Below are 22032 nucleotides of genomic sequence, written 5' to 3'. Positions count from 1 at the left end.
GGTCGCCCAGCAAACTGTGTGGTATGCGGGAGTGGGCTTCCTGCATAGAAGACCTCTAAGCAGCTTGCTGACCTTCTCTGCAGCCCCTCTTATCACTGATCTGAATGACCCAGTGGCCCCCCGGGGCCACCATGTCCCTCGGGGACTCTTGGGCCATGAAATGGGCCCCACAGGACCCTAAAGTGAGGGCCTGGGCCCTCCCCCGGGCAGGGGGTGGGTTTATTGGTCCAAGCTTGCTGCCTCTCTCCTGAGAGAGGGACTTGAGTGGACTCCTCCGAGGCCCTGTCACGTGGCCAGTCCTGGGTCCTGCCACGCCACACCCCTTCCCCTCCAGCTGTTTGAAGCAGCAAAACATGCATTGTAAAAGGTGTTCCCATAGGCACCTCTGTGAACATTCTAGAATGACCTCTGGAAGATAGTTTATCGAGGTAGGCACTCACCTTCTCCTGCTGCCCCGGGACCAAGGGACGCTGCCCCAGGTAGTGTGACCTGCTTAGCAGGTGTCCAGGAGTGGACGGCTGCCCTGCCTGCTGCTCCCTGCCCTCTTGCCGGCTCATGGCACGAACTCCAGCCCCTGCCCTGGGCGCGCCTCCTGAGTGGTCCCCTGGGCTTAGCGCCCACCTTTTCTCCCCAGCAGAGGGGGGACCGGGTTGCTGACCCACGGACCTCTCATGGTCATGGAAATGGCCAAGATCAAGGCAGGCCGGCCTGGTCTTTATACCGTCTGAGATGAGGACGGCCAAAAGGAAAAAAAAAAAAAGGAAAAAGTATCCAAAGAATGAAAGGGCAGAACAGTCCACCCACGCTGCTCTCTCCTTGGCCGGGCAGGGTGTCCCCAGGGGAACCAGGCCCGTTTGTAAAGCAAAGTTCAGTTTGGTGGTTCGCAGGAGCCAGCGCCCTCTGGAGCGGATCTGAGCTGTGTGGTGGCCGCGGCAGTCAGTTCCCTGGTTGCCCTTTGCACCGGTCACTGCATGGCCAATGCAGAGCGTCAGGGGCCGATGGGGGGGGGGCCCTGGTGAGGGCAGAGGTCAGGAGGGCCTGCCTGGACGATGCATCTTCCCTCCTCCAGAGTCTGAGTTTTGGGCCACCCCCAGTGATGCTGGCAGCTCCTCCCAGCTCAGTGCTCAGGTGCTACTGCCACCACCCCAGGCGGTGCCCAAGGGCCATGTGGGGTCGGGGCTGGACCCGAGCATCCCGCCTGTGGCCCTTGCACACGCTGCTGAGCCCTTTTGGTGGGGGGGTGCTGCCCTGGCCCGGCAGAGAGAGAGAGAGAGAGAGGCCGGCTGGCCAGGGTGGGGGTCTGTGGCACGTTCCCAGGTGCTGCCGCTCTAGTTTTGACGCCCACCACCCCGATTGGTTGTGCGAGACTCCTGTGCCTGCCAAGTTCAGTGGGGCAGGCAAAAACAGTCCCAGGTCTTATCTGAGAATGGCGTTTGGCGCGTCCTCGCAGAAACAGGGGGCCAGTTCCAATGCGGGGCAAGGAGAGGCAGGCTTGTCCGAAGGCACTCGGGGACCCTCCTCAGCATGCTGGGGGTGCAGAACCAGGGCAGAGGGGCGCGAGGTGAGGTGGGGGACACTGGTGGGACACGCCGGGGGCGGTGTGTGGAGGAAGGCAGGTCTTCCAACTGGGTCTCTTGTCCAGTCTGGGCCTGGGTGGGGGGAGGTTCCCCACCTGATCAGCAAGGCCACCTCTTGAGTGCCCGGTGTCCTGTGGCTTCCTCTCTGTCGCCCGCTGTCGGCTGTCACCTACAGCTCCTGCCCCAGAGGCCTCTCGAACCAGGGGACAGGCAGGGGCAGCTTGCACTGAATTGGCAGGGTGGTGATGGGGTCTTGGGGACATAAACCAGACAGTGAGTGGGGGTCCACCCTGCCCTCGATGCTCTCAGCTGGGACCCCGAAACGCTTCTCCCTAAAGGTAAACAGATTGGGTTTTATTTATTTATTTATTTATTTTTGCTTTTTGGGTCACACCTGGCGATGCACAGGGGTTACGCCTGGCGATGCTAAGGGGACCATATGGGATGCTGGGAATCGAACCCGGGTCAGCTGCGTGCAAGGCAAACGCCCTACCCGCTGTGCTATCGCTCCAGCCCCACAGATTGGGTTTTCCGAGCAGGCCGGACGGGCTGTGGTTCTCTGCGGGCGCCTGTGCCTGGCCTTTCTGCCTGCCGATGGGTCCTCCGGGGAGGCCGGACCTGGTGTCCAGGAGTGTTTACCTCAGTGCAAATCGGGCATGAGGGCTGCCGAGAAGGTTAACCGCGTGTCGCCTCTCTTAATTTGGAATTTCCGGAATCAACGTGGTTTCTCTCCTGCGGCTCAGACGCTCCCTTGACAATTCGTAACTTTTCTCCGTACGCCACAGAAGAAAAGCGAGCGCAGGGCCTCAAACAGATCTTCCCGGGTCCCCGCAGGCTCAAACCAGCTGGGAATGTGACCACCCCCGCTGGCCTGACAGCAGACCCTTCTCCTGGGCCACCCCCAGCAGCCAGCTGCTTGCTAAAGAGCCTGGCGGCTAGGAATCTGCCTGCAGCCCGAACCGGATTGCCTGCAGAGGCCAGGCCTGAACTCGCAGAGGCCCAGAGGCCGGCAGCCACATCAAACCCATTCAAATGAGGAGGGCCATCTGTTCCCCGAATCCAGCTGCCATCCCTTCATTTGCAAATGGCTGGGATGGGGCTTGGAGGGGCCACGGGGGTCACATCTGTAGGCTCTGGGCTGGAGTGGAGCTGGGGTCCTGTGGAGAGGAGAAAGAACGACCCTTTAAGTAAACTTGCTGAACAATGACCCCCGAAGGGCCAGAGTTGCAAAAGCATCTAGGCTGACTCAACCTCCTAGAATAACGCTCAAGACCCCCTTCGGGGTCCTCCTTTCTTCTGTCGGGTGTGTGCAGGGGTCACTTTCATGCCTGATGGAGGGGGAGCCAGGTCCCTAGGCTGGAGGGGAGGCCATCAGTCTAACCTTGCAGGGACAGCTGGACCCAAGTGGGGAGTGTCCGGCCATGGTGTCAGGAGCCACTGGGAGGCTTCTGTGTGGCTGCTGCCATCCAGTCCTTGAGCTCTTGTGTCTGGAGTGTCCGCTGACCTTTGGCTTGGGGGCACGCTTGCTCTCTGAAAGGCAACCTGGCGACTCTTCCTAAAACCCCAGTTCCAAGCCTTGGGGGTGCCCCTGCCCGTGGGTATGTGGGTTTTCCTGGCATCAAGGCCCCACCGGGACCTTCTAACCAAGGGATTTCTGGGGGATGGGGAGGAGGAGGGGGGTCCCTGACACCCACCAATACCTACTGGGGCTCCCGCCCGGGCTGGGTCAATGGGAAACGGTGCTTTGTGGTGCCAGCCCTGCCTTCCCTTACCAGGGACAGGACCCAGCAGGCACCCAGGGCCGCTGATGGTCCTTCAGGTCCCGGGGCCTTGAGCGAATGTTCCAGAAATCCCGGCTGGGGGAGCGTCCATGGCCCTGACGTGACTGGCGTGTCCATCTGCAAGCGAGGCCTGCTGCAGAGTCAGGAGTGGGAACGGAGGGTCCCTGGTTAGAAGGTGCAGACACGGCTGGCTGGGTGGGCCCTGCAGGGGGTGGGGGGAGAGGACTGTCTTTCGGGGGTCCCCCCTCTTTAGAGATTCCCAGGAAACGTCCAGTCTTTTTCTCTCCTCGGGGTGACCTTGATCCGCAGCTGGCCAGAAGGAGTTACTTTCCCGCTCTTTCCTCTGGGCTGTGGAGGGAGACGGGGCTTTACAAAGGGGCTGTTGGCCTGGGGACCAGGGACGGCCAGCGCCTTGGCCCCGCCCAGTGCACCCAGAAACTTCAGACCCGGGCCCAGGCTGCCCTGTTTAACCAGTGGAACTGTGTAGCCGGGCTTTCCCCAAGGGCGAGCCCAGGAAGCACAGAATCCCGCGTCCCCGTCAGGCTGAGATGTACAGGGAGGCAGCGGGCTGTGTGGGCAGCAGGTGGACAGAGGCGGGGTAAAGAGGGATTCTCCGAGGAGGTGGGGGTGGAGCCGCACTTGGCCAGGCAGAGTAGCAGGATGGGCGGTGCAGGCGGAAAGAACAGGCCTCTTTGCTGGGGGGAGAGGGGAGGGCTGCAGAGGGCTCTGGAGCCCCAGGTAACGGGCCACCAGTGGGGGTAAAGGTTGGTTTGGGTCCCCTTCCCCCTTTAAAAAAAAGAGAGAGAACAAAAGGGAATGCCCTGCCACAGTGGCAGGGTGGGATGGGGAGGTGGGGGGTGGGAGGGATACTGGGATCCGTGGTGGTGGGAAATGGGCACTGGTGGAGGGATGGGTACTCGATCATTGTCTAACTGAAACCTAAGCACAAAAATTTGTAAGTCTACAACTGTACCTCATGGTGTCTCACTAATAAAAATTTTAAAAAAGGGAAAAAAGTAAAATAAATAAATAAATAAATAAATAAAAATAAAAAAAGAGCAAACCAGAACCCAGCCCTGCTTCTCAGGTCCCCATTCCGGAAGTGCCCGGGGGCGGCGGAAAATAAATTAGGGCGATAGAGCGGGGAGGGCGCTCGCCTTCCACACCGCCAGCCCGGGTTCCATCCCTGGAATCTCGTAGAGTCCCCAGTGCACCGCTGGAAGTGATTCCTGAGTGCAGAGCCAGGAGCATCTCTGCCAAACAATCAAAAAAACCCCCAAAACACCCGCAAAACCAAGTTCAGGAGAGTGACAGGAGGCCGGATGGCGGTGGGAGTGAGATCCTGCCTCAGGAAGTGGAATTTGCGGAGGAGGGGTTTAGGGAGGGCGCGGTGAGAGGTCAGGTGAAGAGGGTCTTGGGGGCGGCAGTGGAGCTGGGTTGATGGTTTGTGACGAGTGAACACGATGCCAGGTGAGGGGGAGGAGGAGGAGGAGGAGGTGGAAGGTCCCTTGCTTGTTTTGGGGCCTCTGCAGACATCCAGGTAACGTGCCCCTGGGGCAGGTAGGAATCTGAGCCTGCAAGCAGAGACTCCAGTCAGAGGGGGCGGGAATGCCAGAATTCAGAGTTCAGGCCGGGAGGGTGTTGGGGAGGGGGCAGGTGGAGAGGAGGTTCCTCGAAGGACCTCCATAGCATGTTAGGAAGGGGTGCACACACTTAGACACGTGCACATGCATGCGTGTGCACAGGTCATGTGCTAACACGTCCGCACATAAGTCAGGTGTACACACACGTCATGTGTGCAGACATTCACACGTAGCTCATATGCAAACCGTGCACCCAAGCAACGTAGACACATGCCACAGACATGCAGACATGCATGCATGTGCAGATTATGTGCCAACACATGCACACAGGTCATGTCTGCATGCATTCATATAGAGGTCATATGCGAACACAAGTGCACACACCGGTTATCCGCATCCACACACCGGCATGAAGTGGGGCGGCACTACAGAATGGGGCGCTGGCCTGCGTGTCGGCCCTGGAAATAGCAGACTCCTCTCTCTCTTCCCACTTTCCTGGATGTCCACGCTGAGAGGACCTGGCTAGCTTAGTCTCGGCTGCCCGGGTGGGGTGATTTCAGGCGCCCCTTCCTGGTGGCTGATCCCCTGAGCTGGCCTTGGACTGAACTCTCCCATCCCTGGGCGAAAGGCTTGCGGGTCTCATTCCCGACGCCCCGCAGTCTCAGGGGGCAGAATTGTGTCTTCGATGTCTGTCTCCGATGTCTGTCTTCGATGTCTGTCTTCGCTCTGTATGTTTAAGACTCTCCGTGGCCGCACGCTGCAGTGCTCAGGGGCCCCTCGGGCCCGTTCCTGGATTGTGCGTGGCAGAGGCTACTGTGTCAAGGGAGCTGTGGGTGCCCTCAGGGCTCCGGGACCCCCACAAGCGCCATGTGAGCTGGGCCACGTGCCTGCAAAATGGGGTGAGGGTTGGAGGGAAGAGATAGCCTGGCAGCTGACCGTTCCGGCTGTGTCCTGGCTCTGCTGGCCTTGGCCACCTCTGTGTCCCTGTGCCTCTGCACGCTGCCTGCTCCTCTCTCTCTCTCTCCTCTTCCTTCAGTTTAGGATTAGGGTGGGGGCCCCAGCCCGGTGGGCACACAGTGTGACGCCGCTGGGTCATCATACACGGTGACACTGCTGGCCGCTGACGGTGATGATGTGCCGGGAGTGAACTGGGGCCAGCCGCGTGCAAGGCAAACGACCAACCCGCGGTCCTAGAACTCCGGCCCTGATTTCCAGCGTTTTCCCCCCCCCCCCCCCCCCCCGCATATACCTCTTGGCCGCTTGTAGTTCCTCATTGAGGAAGTTTCTGTTCATCTCTTCTCATTTTTTGATGGGGTTGGGTGTTTTTTTTTTTTTTTTCTTTTTCTTGTAAGGTTCTACCAGTGCTTTATCTACCCTGGGTATTAACCCTTGATCAGGTGAGTTCATGGTGAATAGTTTGTCCCAGTCTGCGGGCTCTTTGGACCTTGGTCTTGGGTGTCTTTGAGCCATGGAAGCTTCTGAATTTCATGTCGTCCCTTGTGTCTGTCTTTGCTTCACTTGCCGGCTCAGTGGTGGGTTTCATCCTGGGTGCCTCCAGCGCCCATGTCACGGAGAGTCCTGTGTGTTTCCTTCCATGTTCCCTGAAGATCAAGTCACTTCCTTTCCGGAGGAATGTGCTTAGGGCTCGGATCCCCCCAGACTTTCCTTGAGGGGTGTGTGTGTGTATGTGTGTGTGTGATATTCCAGAGGGACCCTGTGACCTCCTTGATTCTGGGGTTCCTGCTTCTCACTGGAGCTGATTAGTTTTTTTGCCTTTGGGGCCCACACCCGGTGGAGCTCAGGGGATCTATATGGTGGATATCGAGGATCTCGCCCTGCAGACCAGGTGGTGCTGGGTCAAACCCAGGACTCCTGCATGCAAAGCCTCCAGGCTCAGCCCCTGGAGTCCTCTCCTGGCTCCTAGCAGGGACAACTATGAGGTGGAGAAGTTCTGTCCCTCCCGAGGCGGCTCTGGCCAGCTGTACTGGGCGGTGTCAGGAGTGCTGTGGCTTGGTGGCTGCATGGTATGATGGCTGTGTGGCTCTGTGGCTGTGTGGTACGGTGGCTGGCATGGTGGTTCTGTGCCTATGTGGTTCTGTGGCTGCATGGCTCTGTGACTGCGTGGCTCTGTGGCTGTGTGGTGCAGTGGCTGCGTGGCACTATGGCTGTGTGGCTCTGTGGCTGCATGGCTTAGTGACTGTGTGGCTCTGTGGCTATCTGGTGTGGTGGCTTCATGGTGGTTCTGTGACTGTGTGGTCCCGTGGCTGCATGGCTCCGTGGCTGCATGGCTCCATGCCTCATGGCTCTGTGGCTGTGTGGTGCAGTGGCTGGCATGGTGGTGCCGTGGCCACATGGCTTCTTGGCCGCGTGGCTCGGTGGCTGCGTGGCTCTGTGGCTGTGTGGTGCAGGGGTGCGTTGGCTGGGTGGTGGCGCCTTTTTCTTCCCTGGCCCTTCCAGCCCGTCACCCGCGCTCCGCAGCCAGAGGACGGGGCACCACGCGGGCCTCCCATCTGGTCTCTGTTTGCATTTGGGCGTCATTTCAAAAACCACACACGGAGGTTTATAGGCAAACAGTATAAAAAGTGACAGTCTGAAGTGTGGCCGCGACGGGCTGGCAGCGTCCGTGCTACCTGAAGCCGTGGGCGGCCACTCCCTCCCAGTGCCTCCGGGGGTGTCTCGGGGCCCACCAGGTTCCCTGTGCCCAAGATGCTTCCTTATGCTTGTGTCCCGAGAGGTGGCGGGTGACATCAGCGCGAGTCGCACCTGGAGGTGTGACCTCAGCCAGGGTTTGCTGACTGACGCAGTGGGCAGGGCACCTTCCTCAGTTTCCTTTCTGTGTGTTCCTGATGAGCATCGTGTGTGTATGTGCATGCAGGCGCATGCATGTTTGGAAGCAGGCCTGGGCCAGCGTTCTTCTTTTTTTTTTTTTCTTCCTTTTTGGGTCACACCTGGCGATGCATAGGGCTTACTCCTTACTCTGCACTCAGGAATTACCCCTGGTGATGCTCAGGGAACCCTATGGGATGCTGGGAATTGAACCCGAGTCTGCCGCGTGCAAAGCAAACGCCCTACCCACTGTGCTATCTTTCCAGCCCCTTTCTCCGTTTTTGGAGAATTTTAATTTATATGTTGAAAGCTGCACAAAACCCGATTTTCTGTCTTTCTGGAAGCCTCTGAAAGAGCATTTGGTCTGTGGTGAGCGATTTCTAGAACCTTCCCTAGAACCTTCCCTCTGTGCTTTGACAAGTGGGAGGAAGGGGAAGGGAGCTGAGGAAGCTTCTGGGCAGGGAAGGCGGCCCCCTGCCAGGCTGCTTGAGTCCCTCTGCCTGACCACGTGCGGAGCGGTTTATTGACCATTTATTGACCCGAAGCCTCCTGATAACAGACCAGGGTGCTTCCCAGATGCTGGGAACTTCGGGGAGAAGGTTCACGTGAATACAGTTTAGCACCCCACGCTGAGCTGTCCGCACCCATTGTACAGTGTCTGCCAGCAGAAACATGGGGCTGGGCCCGCCCGCAAAGTAAACGCCTCGCCCTGCCGGCCTGGCAGATGCAGGTCACATGGACCAGCCCTGGAAAGTGTGTGTGTGTTTGTGTGTGTGTGTGTGTTTGTGTGTGTGCTGTGTGTGTGTGTGTGTGTGTGTGTGTGTGTGAGAGAGAGAGAGAGAGAGAAACAGACTTTCTTGCTTCTTCTTGAATTCACTGTAGCACTGTCCTCCCATTGTTAATCGATTTGCTCGAGCGGGCCCAGTAACGTCTCCAGTCTCCATCGTGAGACTTGTTACTGTGTTTGGCATATCGAATGTGTCACGGGGAGCTTGCCAGGCTTTGCCTTACGGGTGAGATACTCTCGGTAGCTTGCCAGGCTCTCCGAGAGGGGCGGAGGAATCAAACACGGGTCGGCTGGGTCAGCTGCGTGCAAGGCAAATGCCCTACCTGCTGTGCTGTTGCTCCACTGTTATGAATTCACTGTGTTATTATGAAAGTTAGTTAGGAAGTTAGGGGAAAACCTTTCTTTCTCCTTGGAGTATTCTCGGAAAGAGCATTTGGTGTGTAGTGAGTTGGTTTCCAGAATTTTCCTCCCATGGTGTGCTTTGCCCAGAAAGGATGAGTGCTGCCTGGACCCTCCCCGCCAGCGTGAAGGAGGCTGGTGGAATTGGGCTGGGAGGGTCTCCTCGGGGAAGGTCTGCATGACTATAAAAGGCAGCCCCGTCGTCTCCCAAGGAATCCTCTGTGTCTCCACTGTCATATTTTATGGCACAGCCTGGAGCTGGAGAGGAGCCGGGCCTGTGTCTGGCGGGGGCGGGGGGAATGGGGTAGGGAAGCAGGCAGTTCGGGTACCACTTCCAGGTATCCCGGCGGCCTTGCCGCTGTCCTCATGGAGAGCACTGCTGAGTGCAGGTGGACAGGGAGCAAGGGCCTGTGGGGGTGAGTGGCCTCGGAGTCCCCTGGAGAGCCCTACGTGGGAGAGGAAGCACAGCCCATTGTCCTGCGTTCCCTCTGCTGGCTGTGTTCAGATCCAACACCCCCTTTTCTGCTTCTGGGCCCCAGAGAGCTGATGGAGGAGACCCCGGAGCCGGGGGCCGGATCCTCACCACGCACCTGCCCAAAGCCCCCCTTTTTTTCCCTTGGTGTGTTTCTCTCTGACTCTGTTTCATCCTTGGTCCCGTTCTGTCATCCGAAGGACACTCTGCTCCTCCTGGCAGGCTTGGAGGACTGCTTGATTTGGGGAGGGGAGGGGGGTTTGTCAAGTTTCTGGGACCTGGTTGTTCGGGGGGATCAGCCCCCGTCCTGAATCCACCGGGTGGTATAGATGAGAGATGCTTCGTTGTCATGCCCTGCCCGGGCGGGGGGGTGTTGCCTGGCTCTCGTAGCAGCTGGCTTCTCTGGGAAGTGGATCTGATGGCAGGGGACAGTCATGCTGCCCCCAGCGTCGGGCTCGAAGCCGGAAGCCTGTTCAGGCCCTGCGGCTCCAGACTGGACAGTGGGATTGTCCATGGCAAACAGGCGTGGGCGCCACTCTAGGGGTGCCCTGCGCCCACAGTGGGGGTGTCTGCCTGGGCACTGCAGGGCGGCACTGGAAGATGAGGTCACTGTGTGTTGTCCTGTTGTATAGGCCGGCTTGCTCTGCAGCAGTGGAGATGGAGTGAGGGGCGGGCAGTGTGGCCGGCGCTGGGTCGCCTCCTGCCTCTGCCCCTACAGGCGTTGGTGCCCCTTAGCCCCTCCCAAAGAGCTGTGGGACCTGGCGGCTGGCTAGGTGTGGGAGGAGACCCGGGAAGCGGCTTTTCTTGAAAACTGAGCATCACATCATGTCTGTGTGCAGAGCTTGCACTCTGACTGCGAGTGTGCCCAGAGTCAGGCTTGGAACGGTCCAGGTGTGGCCCCATGGGGTCGTGGGGCCAGACATGGGTCCCAGACCCCCTGCAAAGGGATGGGCTGGGGGCAGTGCTGCTGTGCACACGCCAGCTTCCTGCTCAGTCGTGTTGGAGTGCTAACATAGCTCAGAGGGAAGCACATTCTAGAACCTTCTAGGAGACGGTGGTCATCTGAAGTGTGCCTTATTGTATGAGCCGAGCTCACCCCGGTCGGTTCATTCTGGCCTTGAGGTACGTGAGGGGACTGGGTGATGTCCCATAGAGTCCCCCTCACTCCCCACCTGATCTTGCCCCTCGCGACCCCCTAGCGCCCCTGGTAATGGAGTGGCCGCTTGCCCTCAGAGCCGCGCTGTGTGGGCTCAAAGGCTGGGCTGCAGCCTTGGGGTGCCGGCCACTGTCTGCAGACTGTCCAGCACTGGCAGGTCGTGGCTCTAAGCTCGGGGATGGTGAGCTTTTCTTTCCTGTGGTTGCTGTCTCAGGAGATGCTTCCTTGACACCCCCTCCCCCCACTGTGTTACTGTCCAGCTGTTTCCTTGGTGCCCCTGTGGTGACAGGTCCCCATGCCCAGGGACTGCACAGCCGTGTCCTTCCCGCTGCTTCCCCAGGGCGGGAATAAATCCAACTCACCCAGAGGTGCCCGAGAGCATCTGGAAGCCACGTCTGGGTGAAGCAGACCTTCCCCTGGGGGTGCTTGTGTCTGTGTTTACAGGGGTGTCAGCCTCTGGTGCTGCCCTGGCCCCCCGCGTGGGCTTGTGATTATGGGGAGATGAGTCCCAGCACGGCTGCTTCTCCCTCTGTCCGTGCTGGGGTGGTGCTTCCCAGTACAAGGGGCTGCTGCGGGTTCCTTAGGGCTGGGGCCACAGTTGCCCCATCCCTGGGGCCACAGGGGCTGGACTCTCTGGTGTCTCCCTGGACAGTGTCCCCTGAGCCTGCGGTCAGGTTCGACCTGGGTCACCTGCCATGTTGAGGGGCTCCCCGGAGCCTGAGACCCGCCTCCCTCTCTGGTGCTGCCCTGGAACTGGACCTGCTGGTCAGAGGGTGGTGGGGGTGGCCGATGGTGAGGAGGTGATGGGGAGGTCCCCGACTTCGGTGATTGATGGTAGCGGTTCTCAGGGCAGGTGGGCAGGGAGGACCAAGCTCACAGGGAGGCCTGGGGAGGAAGGAGACGCCGTCTAAGAAGCAGTCAGAGGCCTGACCAAGCTGGCACCCAGGATGGGAGGGGCCATCCCGGAAGGACTGAGTGGGCCCCGCCCTCGGCTGGTTGCCGCACGCCAGACGCGCTCAGATGCCACTTGTCCGTTCTCTGCAGTTTGTTGCTTTCTGACTTTTTTTTTTTGGGGGGGGGGGGGTTGTGGAAGGGCTCTTCAGTCTCCAGACTGTTTTACAAAAAAAATGGCATGTCCCAGTTCATCCCAGCACAGAGCCAAGTGTTCACATCAGCACAAGGCTGAGGGACATGCAGGTAGAATGTGGCTTTGTAGAAGGGGCCACTCGCTTCCCTTGAGTTGGGACATTTGGCTTAAGCAAACTTGGCTTAGCAGCAGTTGACCACATCTGGCACCGATAAATAGGGGTGAGTGTGTGTCCACGCAAGCGTGCACCTGTCCACAGTGTGTGTCCGTGAGTGCGTGCATCTGTCCACACAGCCACGCGCCATGCTGAATGCCAACCTGGGTTTTTCATACACACTCTTTTTTGTTTTGTTTTGTTTTTTTGGGTCATACCCGGCGATGCACAGGGGCTACTCCTGGCTCATGCACTCAGGAATTACTCCCAGCAGTGCTCGGGGGATTATATGGGATGCTGGGAACCGAACCTGGGTCGGCCACATGCAAGGCCAATGCCCTACCTGCTGTGCTGTCGCTCCAGCCCCTCACGCACACTCTTACGCCATGTTAATAGAATTTCTGGGCATTGCTAGTGGGCTTGGGACTGGCAATGGGCTGACAGGTTTCTGGTGTGTGCGTGCAGCCCTTCAATTTGTGGAGCCACGCGGGGCAGCTTTGCCGGGCGCTTCTTCCTCCAGCCGGTACTTCAGATGCTCGGGCCGCTTCCTGGGGTGTGGGAGAGGCCAGACACCACCTGCGGAGGGGGGGGGGGGCGCGTGCCAAAGCCAGGGCTGTCTCTGCTGCGGATCAATGGGCCTCCACTGACCTGTGTTGGACCTTCTCTCCTCTTCCTCCTTTCCCATCTGTCTCCATCTTCTCTCCCACCTCTCTGCAGAACCACCAACCAAATACCAAATCTCCCAACCAGAAGTTTACGTGGCCGCGCCCGGGGAGTCGCTAGAGTTACGCTGTCTGTTAAGAGATGTCGGCATGATCAGTTGGACTAAGGATGGGGTACCCTTGGGGCGCAGCAATAGGACAGTGCTTATTGGGGAATACTTGCAGATAAAAGGTGCCACGTCTAGAGACTCCGGCCTCTATGCTTGTACCGCTGCTAGGACCCTAGACAGCGCCTCTGTCTATTTCATGGTCAATGTCACAGGTGAGTCTGGCGCTCCCCCCCTGCTTCCTCTTCTCTGTCAAGCTTTTCGGGGCATTTCCTACTGGACAAGTGAGCTCCTAGTGGGACCTGGGCATGGCCGCCACAGAGCTTCACAGTTCGTTTTTTATCAGCTTTTGGAGTTCTGGGACTCCGCGCCAGGCTGTTTTCATTGGGGTGCTCCAGGGGGTGGGGTGGGGTGGGCGAGAGCCCTCTCCGCCCCACGGGACCCAGCCCTGGTGGCCGTCCTCTACTATCCAAACGCCGCCACACTCCAGTCATGACACATCATAAGACACCTCCTTCCCATTTTTCATAATTACCACACTATGTTTGATGGAGTTCAGACAGTAGGCAGCAAATCATAGAGAGGAATATATATATATATATATATATATATATATATATATCACTGTCACTGTCCTCCAGTTGTTCATTGATTTGCTTGAGCGGGCCTAGTAACATTGTGAGACTTGTTACTGTGTTTGGCATATTGAATACCTCATGGGTAGCTTGCCAGGCTTTGTTTTGATATATGTATACATCTATATATGTATATATATATGCACGACACATTATAAGACACTTAATACCCATCTCCCAGAATTGCCGCACCATATTTGATAGGGTTCAAATATGGTTTGAACTATGGGAACACCTACAAGGGCGATTAGAGGCCACCCCAAAAGCCTCTATCCCTCTCGAAGAGCCTGGCAAGCTACCGAGGGTATTCCACCCGGACGACAGAGCCTCGCAAGCTATCCGTTGTGTATTTGATATGCCAAAACCAGTAATTACAATGGGATATATATATATATATATATATATATATATATATATATATGCATGCCTTTTGGAGAGCCCGGCAAGCTACCGAGAATATCCCGCCCGCATGGGCAGAGCCTGGCAGGCTCCCTGTGGTGTATTCGATATGCTAAAACCAGTAATTATAACAGGTCTAATTCCCCTGACCCTGAAAAAGCCTCCAATCATTGGGAAAGACGAGTAAGGAGAGGTTGCTAAAAATCTCAGGGCTGGGATGAACAGAGACGTTACTGGAGCCTGCTTGAGTAAATTGACGAACAACAGGATGATCGTGATACAGTGAAAGACAGCTGTCTCCCATCCCCTCCCCCCACACACCCCACACCCCCTACCCCACGGTCCCCCAGTGCCACCAGCCTCTTTAACATCTAGAACATAGGATTGAGAGGCAGAGGCTGGGGATTTTTGTTACCTTCTATTCAAAGGTGTGATTCTAGAGCCCTTGCCTCGCACGCCTGAGGCCCTGGATTCGACCCTACACCAGCAAGGCCAAACCCCATAAATCACCGATAATTGAATCAAACTGGAGTTTCTCTCCTTAAATTATTTTTTTCCCCCATGAGGTTGAGGGGGGAACTGTGCGGTCCTGTCTTTGGCCGCGTTGAAAGTGTTGGTTCCCAAATGTTAGTAAACAGTCTGAGACCACACACACACACACACACACACACACACACACACACACACACACACACGCAGAGCTCAATCTTCCTGGGCTCTCATTCCTGCCTCCAAGAGGACCCCAGCTGAGAGGGGGCATGGGAAAGCGTTTCTAGGAGAGGGCTGGGATTTAGGGGGGCACTTGGGTATTGTGGAAGCTTAACATCCAGTTTGGGTTCTGTCCAGTTTCCTGGCCTGTTTGAAATCACGTGCCCGTGCCCCAAGCCCGGAGCCGCGGGGTGGAGTGGAGCCCGAGGCAGGGGAAGAAAATGGGCTAACGCCCGTCTCCCCCAGACACAGACTCTCTGTGTGGGTTTCTGGGCGGCCGAGTCCCTTGCCCCCAGGACTGCGCTGACGCTGACGACAGCCTCTGGCCCCACACACACACACAACGCTGGCTGTGTTGTCTTGAATACAGATGCCATCTCATCTGGAGATGACGAGGACGACTCGGACCCAGAAGATGCGCTCAGTGAGAACACTAACAGCAAGAGTAAGTAGAGGCCAAGTGCCCTGGAGAGCCGCTGGGCGGCCCGGGCCCCTCCCCGTCTCCCTGCGGACCCACCGGCGCCCGTGCCCCAGACTCTCAAATCTGGAATAAACTCTGCTCACTGCACAGCTCTGCCGTCTGTCTTTCTTCCTGTGTCCGTTGTCTCTGCTGCTCCTCGTCTCTCTCCGTGGGCTTCTCCTTCTCTCTGGTGTCTGACGTGTGGGGGGGGGTTTGCAGCGCCACACGCCACCCTGATTTTCCCTGTGACTGTTGTGATTGCTGGGCTTCTCCCAGTCTGCTTTCCCCCCAGACCCTTTTGTTTAAATTCCGTGGCTTACAAAGTTGTTCATGATGATTAGTTACAGACACCCGATGTTCCAACCCCAAGCCCACCATCACTGTCTCCTTCCTTTCACCACTGTCTCCATTTTTCCCGACCACCCCTCAAGCTTGCCCCTGTAGCAGACCCACAATCAATTTTTTTTTTTTTGCTTTTTGGGTCACACCTGGTAGTGCTCAGGGGTTACTCCTGGCTTATACACTCAGGAATTACTCCTGGCAGTGCTCGGGGGACCATATGGGATGATGGGGATTGAACCCCAGGTTGGCCGCGTGCAAGGCAAACGCCCTACCCGCTGTGCTATCACTCTAGTCCCACCAATGATCAATTTCTTTGATATTTCTTGTTCCCACTAAATGGCTCATGGATCACGATCACGATCATCCTGTTGTTCGTCGATTGCCTCGAGCAGGCCCCAGTAACGTCTCCTTTGTCCTAGCCCTGAGATTTTTAAAGAAGTGCCATATTCAAGGCTCTTTCAGGGTTAGGAGGATGAGACCCATCATTGTTACTGGTATTTGGCATATTGGGTACGCCACGGGGAGTTTACCAGACTCTGCCGTGTGGGCAGGTTACATTTGGTAGCCTGCCAGGTTGTCCAAAGCAAGAATGAGATAATAAGATGTTGAGCGGCCGTGAATGCGGCCGCACGCTTCTGGGAGCTGGGTTTTATAGTCTCTGGGACTTGGCCATTGATGGGATTACACGGCGTCCGGGGTGTGTGTGGGGGGAGAAGTTGGTGGGTGTGACCCCTGCCTACTGGAAGATGGAGGATCTGGGTGGAGGATGCTCAGCCCCAATTAGAGCAGGCTTGGAGATCTCAACCCCGGGACCCGCATGCCTTTGTTCTTCTGCCGGCACCTCCATGCGTGTGGAGAGTGGTCTCAGCATGGTTGTGGCTGGTTCTGGAGGTCTTCGGCTGCGGGGGCTCTGCTTGGGGTCGGGAGGGAAACTCAACCCGCCCCCCTCCAAGGGGCCACAGTGAGGACAGCCAGGCGCGGGGGCAGGAGACTCTGGAAGATGGAACTATCCAAAAATAGTTTTTTAGGAGAAAGTTTGTGCAAATTGTCATATCTCACCATGGGGACATTGAGTCCTTCTCTGAGAGTTAGCTAAGCTGCTGTGGTGGGTTAAGCCTTCTGTGTTCATGTTAGTGGAGATTGGTGGACCTCTATGCTACATCCCATCCAGTCTGGCGGCTCCTCCTGGGATGTCGGTCTTGTAGAGTTTGGTGGTGTCACTCCAGAAAATCCAGAATATTTAACTGGACATTCCGGCTGGAGGCATGGCGGCAGCTTTGAGGTGTGGGAGCGGCTGCCGGGGCCTTGGTAGGGTGGAAGCAAGAACACCTCGGAGGTCTCAGCCGGGACTGGGTAACTGAGAAATTTTCATGCGTGGTTGATCTTTTTCGAGGTTTCTTTACGAGTCTCTGGGACACAGCAAGTAGGTGAACTCACAAAGAGGCAGCGGTGGAACATGGGCCTTACCCAGTGGTTCTTAATGGTTCTTAAATGTTGTTTCTCCTCCTCTCCATCCTGCCGGGGGTCCTGAGAACCCTGAGAGACGCTCTTAGTGGTCTGAGACTGTAGCACAGCCCGCACCAGTAAAACAGTCACTTCAGGTGGCTAACTGGGCGGCGTTTGAGACTCCAGGATCCTTTCATTTAATTCAAGTCTTCTGTTTTTGGGGCCACACCAGGTAGTGCTCAAGGCTTACTCCTGGCTCTGCTCAGGGATCACTCATGGCAGTAATCAGGGCGGTGGGGGGGCATTGGTGGGGGTCGGGATTGAAGCTGGGTGGGCCGTGGCAGCATGCTAGGCCCTCCCCGCTGCAGTGTCTCTCCGGCCCCTCGGGAGGCCTCTAAAAGGTTGCAGTATTTTAGAAGCCGTCGAAGAGGGCCAGCACCGCATTTTGTGGACATTGATTAAAAGGACATCAGAAGTGTCGTGGAAGGCCCCCTGAGTGGGCCTGCTCTGGGTGGGAAGATGGTTGTCTCGTGGCGATGGCAGCCTGGGTTCTGGTCTGTCCCCTCTTCTGTGAGGGGGGGGGGGGGCTTGGGCAGGCCAGCAGGCCTGCAGGGCTTGTGCCTCTATTTCCTTCACTGTGAAATGGGCACGCTGACAGTATCTGATAGTGACCCCGGCTGGTTAGGATCTGCTGGCTGGTTTTCTCACAACTAAGGCGTGTGCTTGAGGGTGTTTATTCAGCAAGGAGATAAAGCATGGCCTTCCTTCGCTGTGTTTTCCAGCCCGACTGCTGTGGCTGGAGTGCTCCCAGAGGGACTGCACATTGCTCCCCGGACTTCTTTGCCTGGGTTTTATCTTCTCCTTTTCCTCAAAAGGGATTTTTGCTGCATTGATTTAAACAAGGCCTGAACAATAGGACAGTTAGTTATTAAAATAGGCCCCAGGGGTTGTTTTTCAAGGAAAAAGAGAAAATCCATGTGTTCGGGCTTCAAGGGGATAATGTGTCCTTAAGTGGGGGGATTGATATTTGTCCCTGAGTCTCTGAGCAGCTTGGGGCAAAAATGGAAATATTTTGACTTGTCGAGTTTTCCGTCAAGAGGAAACTTGGGGTCCTTGACTTCATGGGTCAGTCTCATTGGAAGCAGAGAAATGAAACTTCTCAGGCCTCCCCCCACAGCCTCTGGGGGTGTGCTGAGCGCTGGCCTCCAGGAGGGCTGACCCACAGCTCCGGGTTTCAGGGTCCCAGACCAAGCAGCGGGAAGGAGGCAGGGACGGTGCCTCCCTCTGGGGGGTCCGACTCCACAGGGAGGGGTTATGATTCCGACACAGTCTGGTGTGTGCCCCGCCCAGCCCCGCCCCGCCCCACCCTGCGAGCCTGGTCTGGGGCACACTCAGCCGTTCTTTGGCGCAGCAGGGATGGGCCTGGCCACGACCCTGAGTCTCTGCGTGGGCTCCACCAATGCCCCCATTCTCCCACCTCCTTCTTCCTTGCTGGGGAACTGGCGATTCTGCCCGGCAGCGCATGGCTGGCTTGTGCCTCAGTGGCCAGCTCGCCGCCTGCGAGTGAGAGTGAAGTGGGGGGCTGGTATTCCTCTCCCCATCTCTGGGGGGATGGTGAGGGGCAGGGAGAGCGAGGATCCCGGGACACCCAATTCTGCCAGCTCGGCTCGTTGGCATGCCTGGTTTGTCTGGTACGGTCCTGGCGGCCAGTGCCACTCCGGGCCAAGAGGCGATGGGACCCAGCCCGTGAGGGTGCAGGGAGTGGCCTGCCACTGACCTCCAAGGCTGCGTCGTCCTGCGGGTCCGTCCGAAGCCCCGGAGCTCAGTGGGCTGGCCAGGCCTTCCCCTTGCAACCAGGGTTCTTTGTAATTAGCTCTCGAATGACACCAACTCTGCCCCGAAACGGGTGCCCTGCAGCGATTAAGGGCTGGAGTTAACTGTACCAGCCAGATACCGCTGTCGGGAACGGCCTCTGTGTGGTGCCTGTGAAACCTTAGACGCGATTTAAAGTGATAGCAGTTCTGAGCCGGCTACGTGGCCGGTGCCATCTGTCGTGTGATTAGGCTGGTCTGATTCACAGCTGCAGCCCGGGGCGGCTGGGGCGGGCAGAGGAATGCCAACGCCGAGGTGATGGGCAAGACTGGCCATGGACTTCACCACCGCCGTTCCTTGGCCGCCCTGAGTGTCAAATGCCTGTCCCAATTAACAGGGAGAATTGCGGAAGCCCTGAGTTCTTTGCGTTTTCTGCTACCTGTCAAACACATGTGTGCCCATGGATGATCATTCTGGAGCCTTGTGATGGGTCGGACCCGCCTCTGGGTGGGTTGGCACGTTTCCCTGTACTGACGCTAATGAAGCCCACTCTGTGACCCCAGGTGACGTGACGTTGCTGAGAAGGTGGGTGGGAGAGATTAGGGCCACAACTTTGGATTTGTCAGAGGCGTTGAGGGACCTTTGCTCTCCTGTGTGCAAAGTTTCTGTTCAGTGCCTTTGGGGGTGTGGCTGGTGACCAGTGTCCAGAAAACCAGAAATCAGTCAACAATTGAGGCAGGACTGTTGACAATGCCCTCTTGACACTGTGTTTGTAAGCACAGAGGGCTGACTTGATTTTTAAAAATAATTTATTTTGGGGGTGGGGAAGTATCTTGGGGTTACTCCTGGTTCTGTGTTCACAGGTGCCTGGGAGATGATGCAGTGTTGAGGCCAGACCCAGTGGTTCTCCTGCATGCTTGAACTATTGTTGGCTCCTGATTTATTTTGAGGGGTGGATGGGTTTTGGGGCATACCCAGCTGTGCTCCAGGCTTACTCCTGACTTTGTGCTCAGTGATCACTCCTGGAGATCCATATGCAATGCCAGGGACAGAACCGAGATTGTTTGGAGGCTGAAGTGATAGCACAGCAGGTAGGGCATTTGCCTTGCACACAGCCGACCCAGGTTCGATTCCCAGTATCACATATCGTCCCCTGAACACCGCCAGGAGTAATTCCTGAGGGCAGAGCCAGGAGTAACCCCTGTGCATCACCAGGTGTGACCCCTCCCCCCCAAAAAAGAACCGAGATTGTTTGAGTGCAAGGTCACACTTTTCCACTTTACGACCTTTCTGCCCCCGATTTAAATTCTCTAGCAATGTGTGCAGTGTTGGGAGGGATCTGGACTCTTGATCATCCCAGACCCAGGTTCCCTGCTGACTTGTGTCCCATGACCCAGGCAGATGGACCGGCCTATTTCTCATCCTTTGTGTGGTCGGGCTGGCTGGCTACAATTGGGGAGGCCTTAGACTAGTGGTTTTTCCAGCCTCCGTCTGCAGAGCCGTGCTGGTCTACTGGCAGAACAGTTGAAAACAATGTCTGGGGACCCCCTTTCCCAGTAGTGTTTGTGAGTGCAAAGGCCTGATGGGATGTCTGGGTGTCCAGAGGGCCTGAATGTCTGATTTGTCCAATTCTAGCCCTCCTACACTCCTCCTGTGTCTTTTGTGAGGCTCATCAAGCCTCATCAAGCCAAATCAGATTCCCCGGAATCCTAGTCCGGAATGGCTCTGCCCAACACGACTTATAGTTTGTCCTTTAAAAATATTTAAAAATTAAAAAAAAAAAAGAATCTGGGGGCCACATCCAGCTGTGCTCCGGGCTTTCTCCTGCCTCTGCTCAGGGATCACTCCTGGCCATGCTTGGGAGACCAGCTATGGTGCCGGGGATTGAATCTGGATTGGCCGTGTGCAAGGCAAGCCCTGTGCCCCCTGCACTAGCACTCCGGCCCACCCGTGTTCCGTTCTCTCTTTTCCCAGGCGTTTCCTACCATGCTGTCTCTACGGCCCCTTTTAAACCACAGCATCTAAGCACATGCTCTTGTGTGCACTCAGCCAGTCCCTGCAGTGGGTCGATGTGACTGATCGGCTTTCCTAACTGAACTTTAACTCCAGTTTCAGCCCGGGCCCTGGTCATGTTCTAGCAGCCGACTGACCTCACACCTTGCCAGGGCTACACGTTTCCTAGATCGGAATAATCCCGTGATGTCATGGCAGGTCCAACTGCCAGGAAGCCGGGATGCTGCATATGCCCTTTAAAGGGACAGACTCTCTCCGGCCAGCGAGTGGCCATTTCTAAGGGGATTCTTGCGATGCGTGAGGTGGAGGGCTTTGTGAAGTGTCCGGCGTGTGTGGTAGCCTCCGAGAGCATCACTCACTGCTCCCCGCCATTCCTAGGGGCGCCCCATCTTCCAGGCTGCTGGGAGCCAGGAAGGAATTGAGGATGGCCATCGTCTGGAGTGATCCCCCTTCCCCCCCAAGCTGGGGTTTAAGTGATTCATGATTAATGTTTCTGACCTGCTCGTGACTGAGTTCACGGGGAGATCATGATTGATGGATGGAAGTTCAGCGTGGTGAGCTGTCAGAGGGAGCTCAGAGTGAGGAAGCGGCATCGAGATTCTTCTGCTCTCTCTGAGAGAACGGAATTGGCCGATTTACCGCAACCGGGGTGGAACTAGAGGGTCCCACGCTGAAGGAAGTCAGTCAGAAGGACAGGGGGGCTGCAGAATGATCTCCTGTGTGGGACTTAAAGGTGCTCAGCACAGGAGCCACCAGGGCCAAAGGCAGCACAGTGGGAGAGCTGAGGTGGGTGTGGTTGTTAGAATGATGTGCAGGACTGAGACTTAAACCTGAACACTTTGTAACTTTTCCCACAGTGATTCAATAAATTAAAAAAAAAAGAATGATGTGCAGGAAAACCCTCTTTACAGTATTGTAAATAGAGAATCTTAAGTGATTAAAAAAAAGGTTTAAAAAGTGAGCGATAGCACAGCGGTAGGGCGTTCGCCTTACAAGCAGCCAACATGGCCAACCCGAGTTCCATTCCTCCACCCCTCTCGGAGAGCCCGGCAAACTACCGAGAGTATTCGATATGCCAGACACAGTAACAACAAAGTCTCCAATGGAGACGTTACTGGGCCCGCTCGAGCAAATCGACGATCAACGGGAGGGCCTTTACCTTTACCTTTACCTTAAAAAGTGAAAATATGGGGCTGGAGCGATAGCACACGACCGACCTGGGTTCGATTCCCATGTGGTCCTTTGAGCACCACCAGGAGTAATTCCTGAGTGCAAAGCCAGGAGTAACCCCTGAGCATCGCCGGGTATGACCCAAAAAGCAAAGCAAAAAAAATAAAAAGTGAAAATACAAAAAATAAATAAATTCTTGCTGCTGGTGTGGTTCCATCCAGAGGAGAGCGAGAGCAGGAGCGAGAATGAGAGAGAGAGAGAGAGAGAGAGAGAGAGAGAGAGAGAGAGAGAGAGAGAGAGAAAAAGAGGGAGGGAGGGAGGGAGGGAGAGACTATTTGCATTTTTATGCCTGTTGAAACCTGCAGATGCCCGTCGTCTCTAGCAGGCGAAAAGGCAAATTTTTTTTTTTTTTTTGGAAGTCACTGGGGAACATGCAAGTACTTGGCTTGAGCTTCC

The 22032-nt window shown here is 56.6% G+C and overlaps 1 protein-coding gene across 6 annotated transcripts in view; it reads left to right on the top strand.

Moving 5' to 3' along the window:
• Nucleotides 1-22032, top strand: part of FGFR2 (fibroblast growth factor receptor 2) — a 110385-nt gene that overhangs the window by 13176 nt on the left and 75177 nt on the right. For 2 of the 6 annotated variants that reach the window (XM_056120476.1, XM_056120477.1), the window contains exons 3-4: nucleotides 12540-12806; nucleotides 14704-14778. The exons of 2 other annotated variants lie outside the window; for them this stretch is intronic. In XM_056120476.1, coding sequence (XP_055976451.1) covers nucleotides 12540-12806; nucleotides 14704-14778 — 342 coding nt within the window. The remainder of the gene's footprint in view (nucleotides 1-12539; nucleotides 12807-14703; nucleotides 14779-22032) is intronic. 2 more of the 6 variants (XM_056120481.1, XM_056120478.1) reach the window with 1 other exon arrangement.

Source organism: Sorex fumeus, unplaced genomic scaffold (assembly GCF_029834395.1).
Source record: "Sorex fumeus unplaced genomic scaffold, SorFum_2.1 ptg000043l, whole genome shotgun sequence".
Taxonomy (NCBI): Eukaryota; Metazoa; Chordata; class Mammalia; order Eulipotyphla; family Soricidae; genus Sorex; species Sorex fumeus.
The sequence above is the reverse complement of the archived record's forward strand: the minus strand, read 5'-3'. Positions and strand labels throughout refer to the sequence as shown.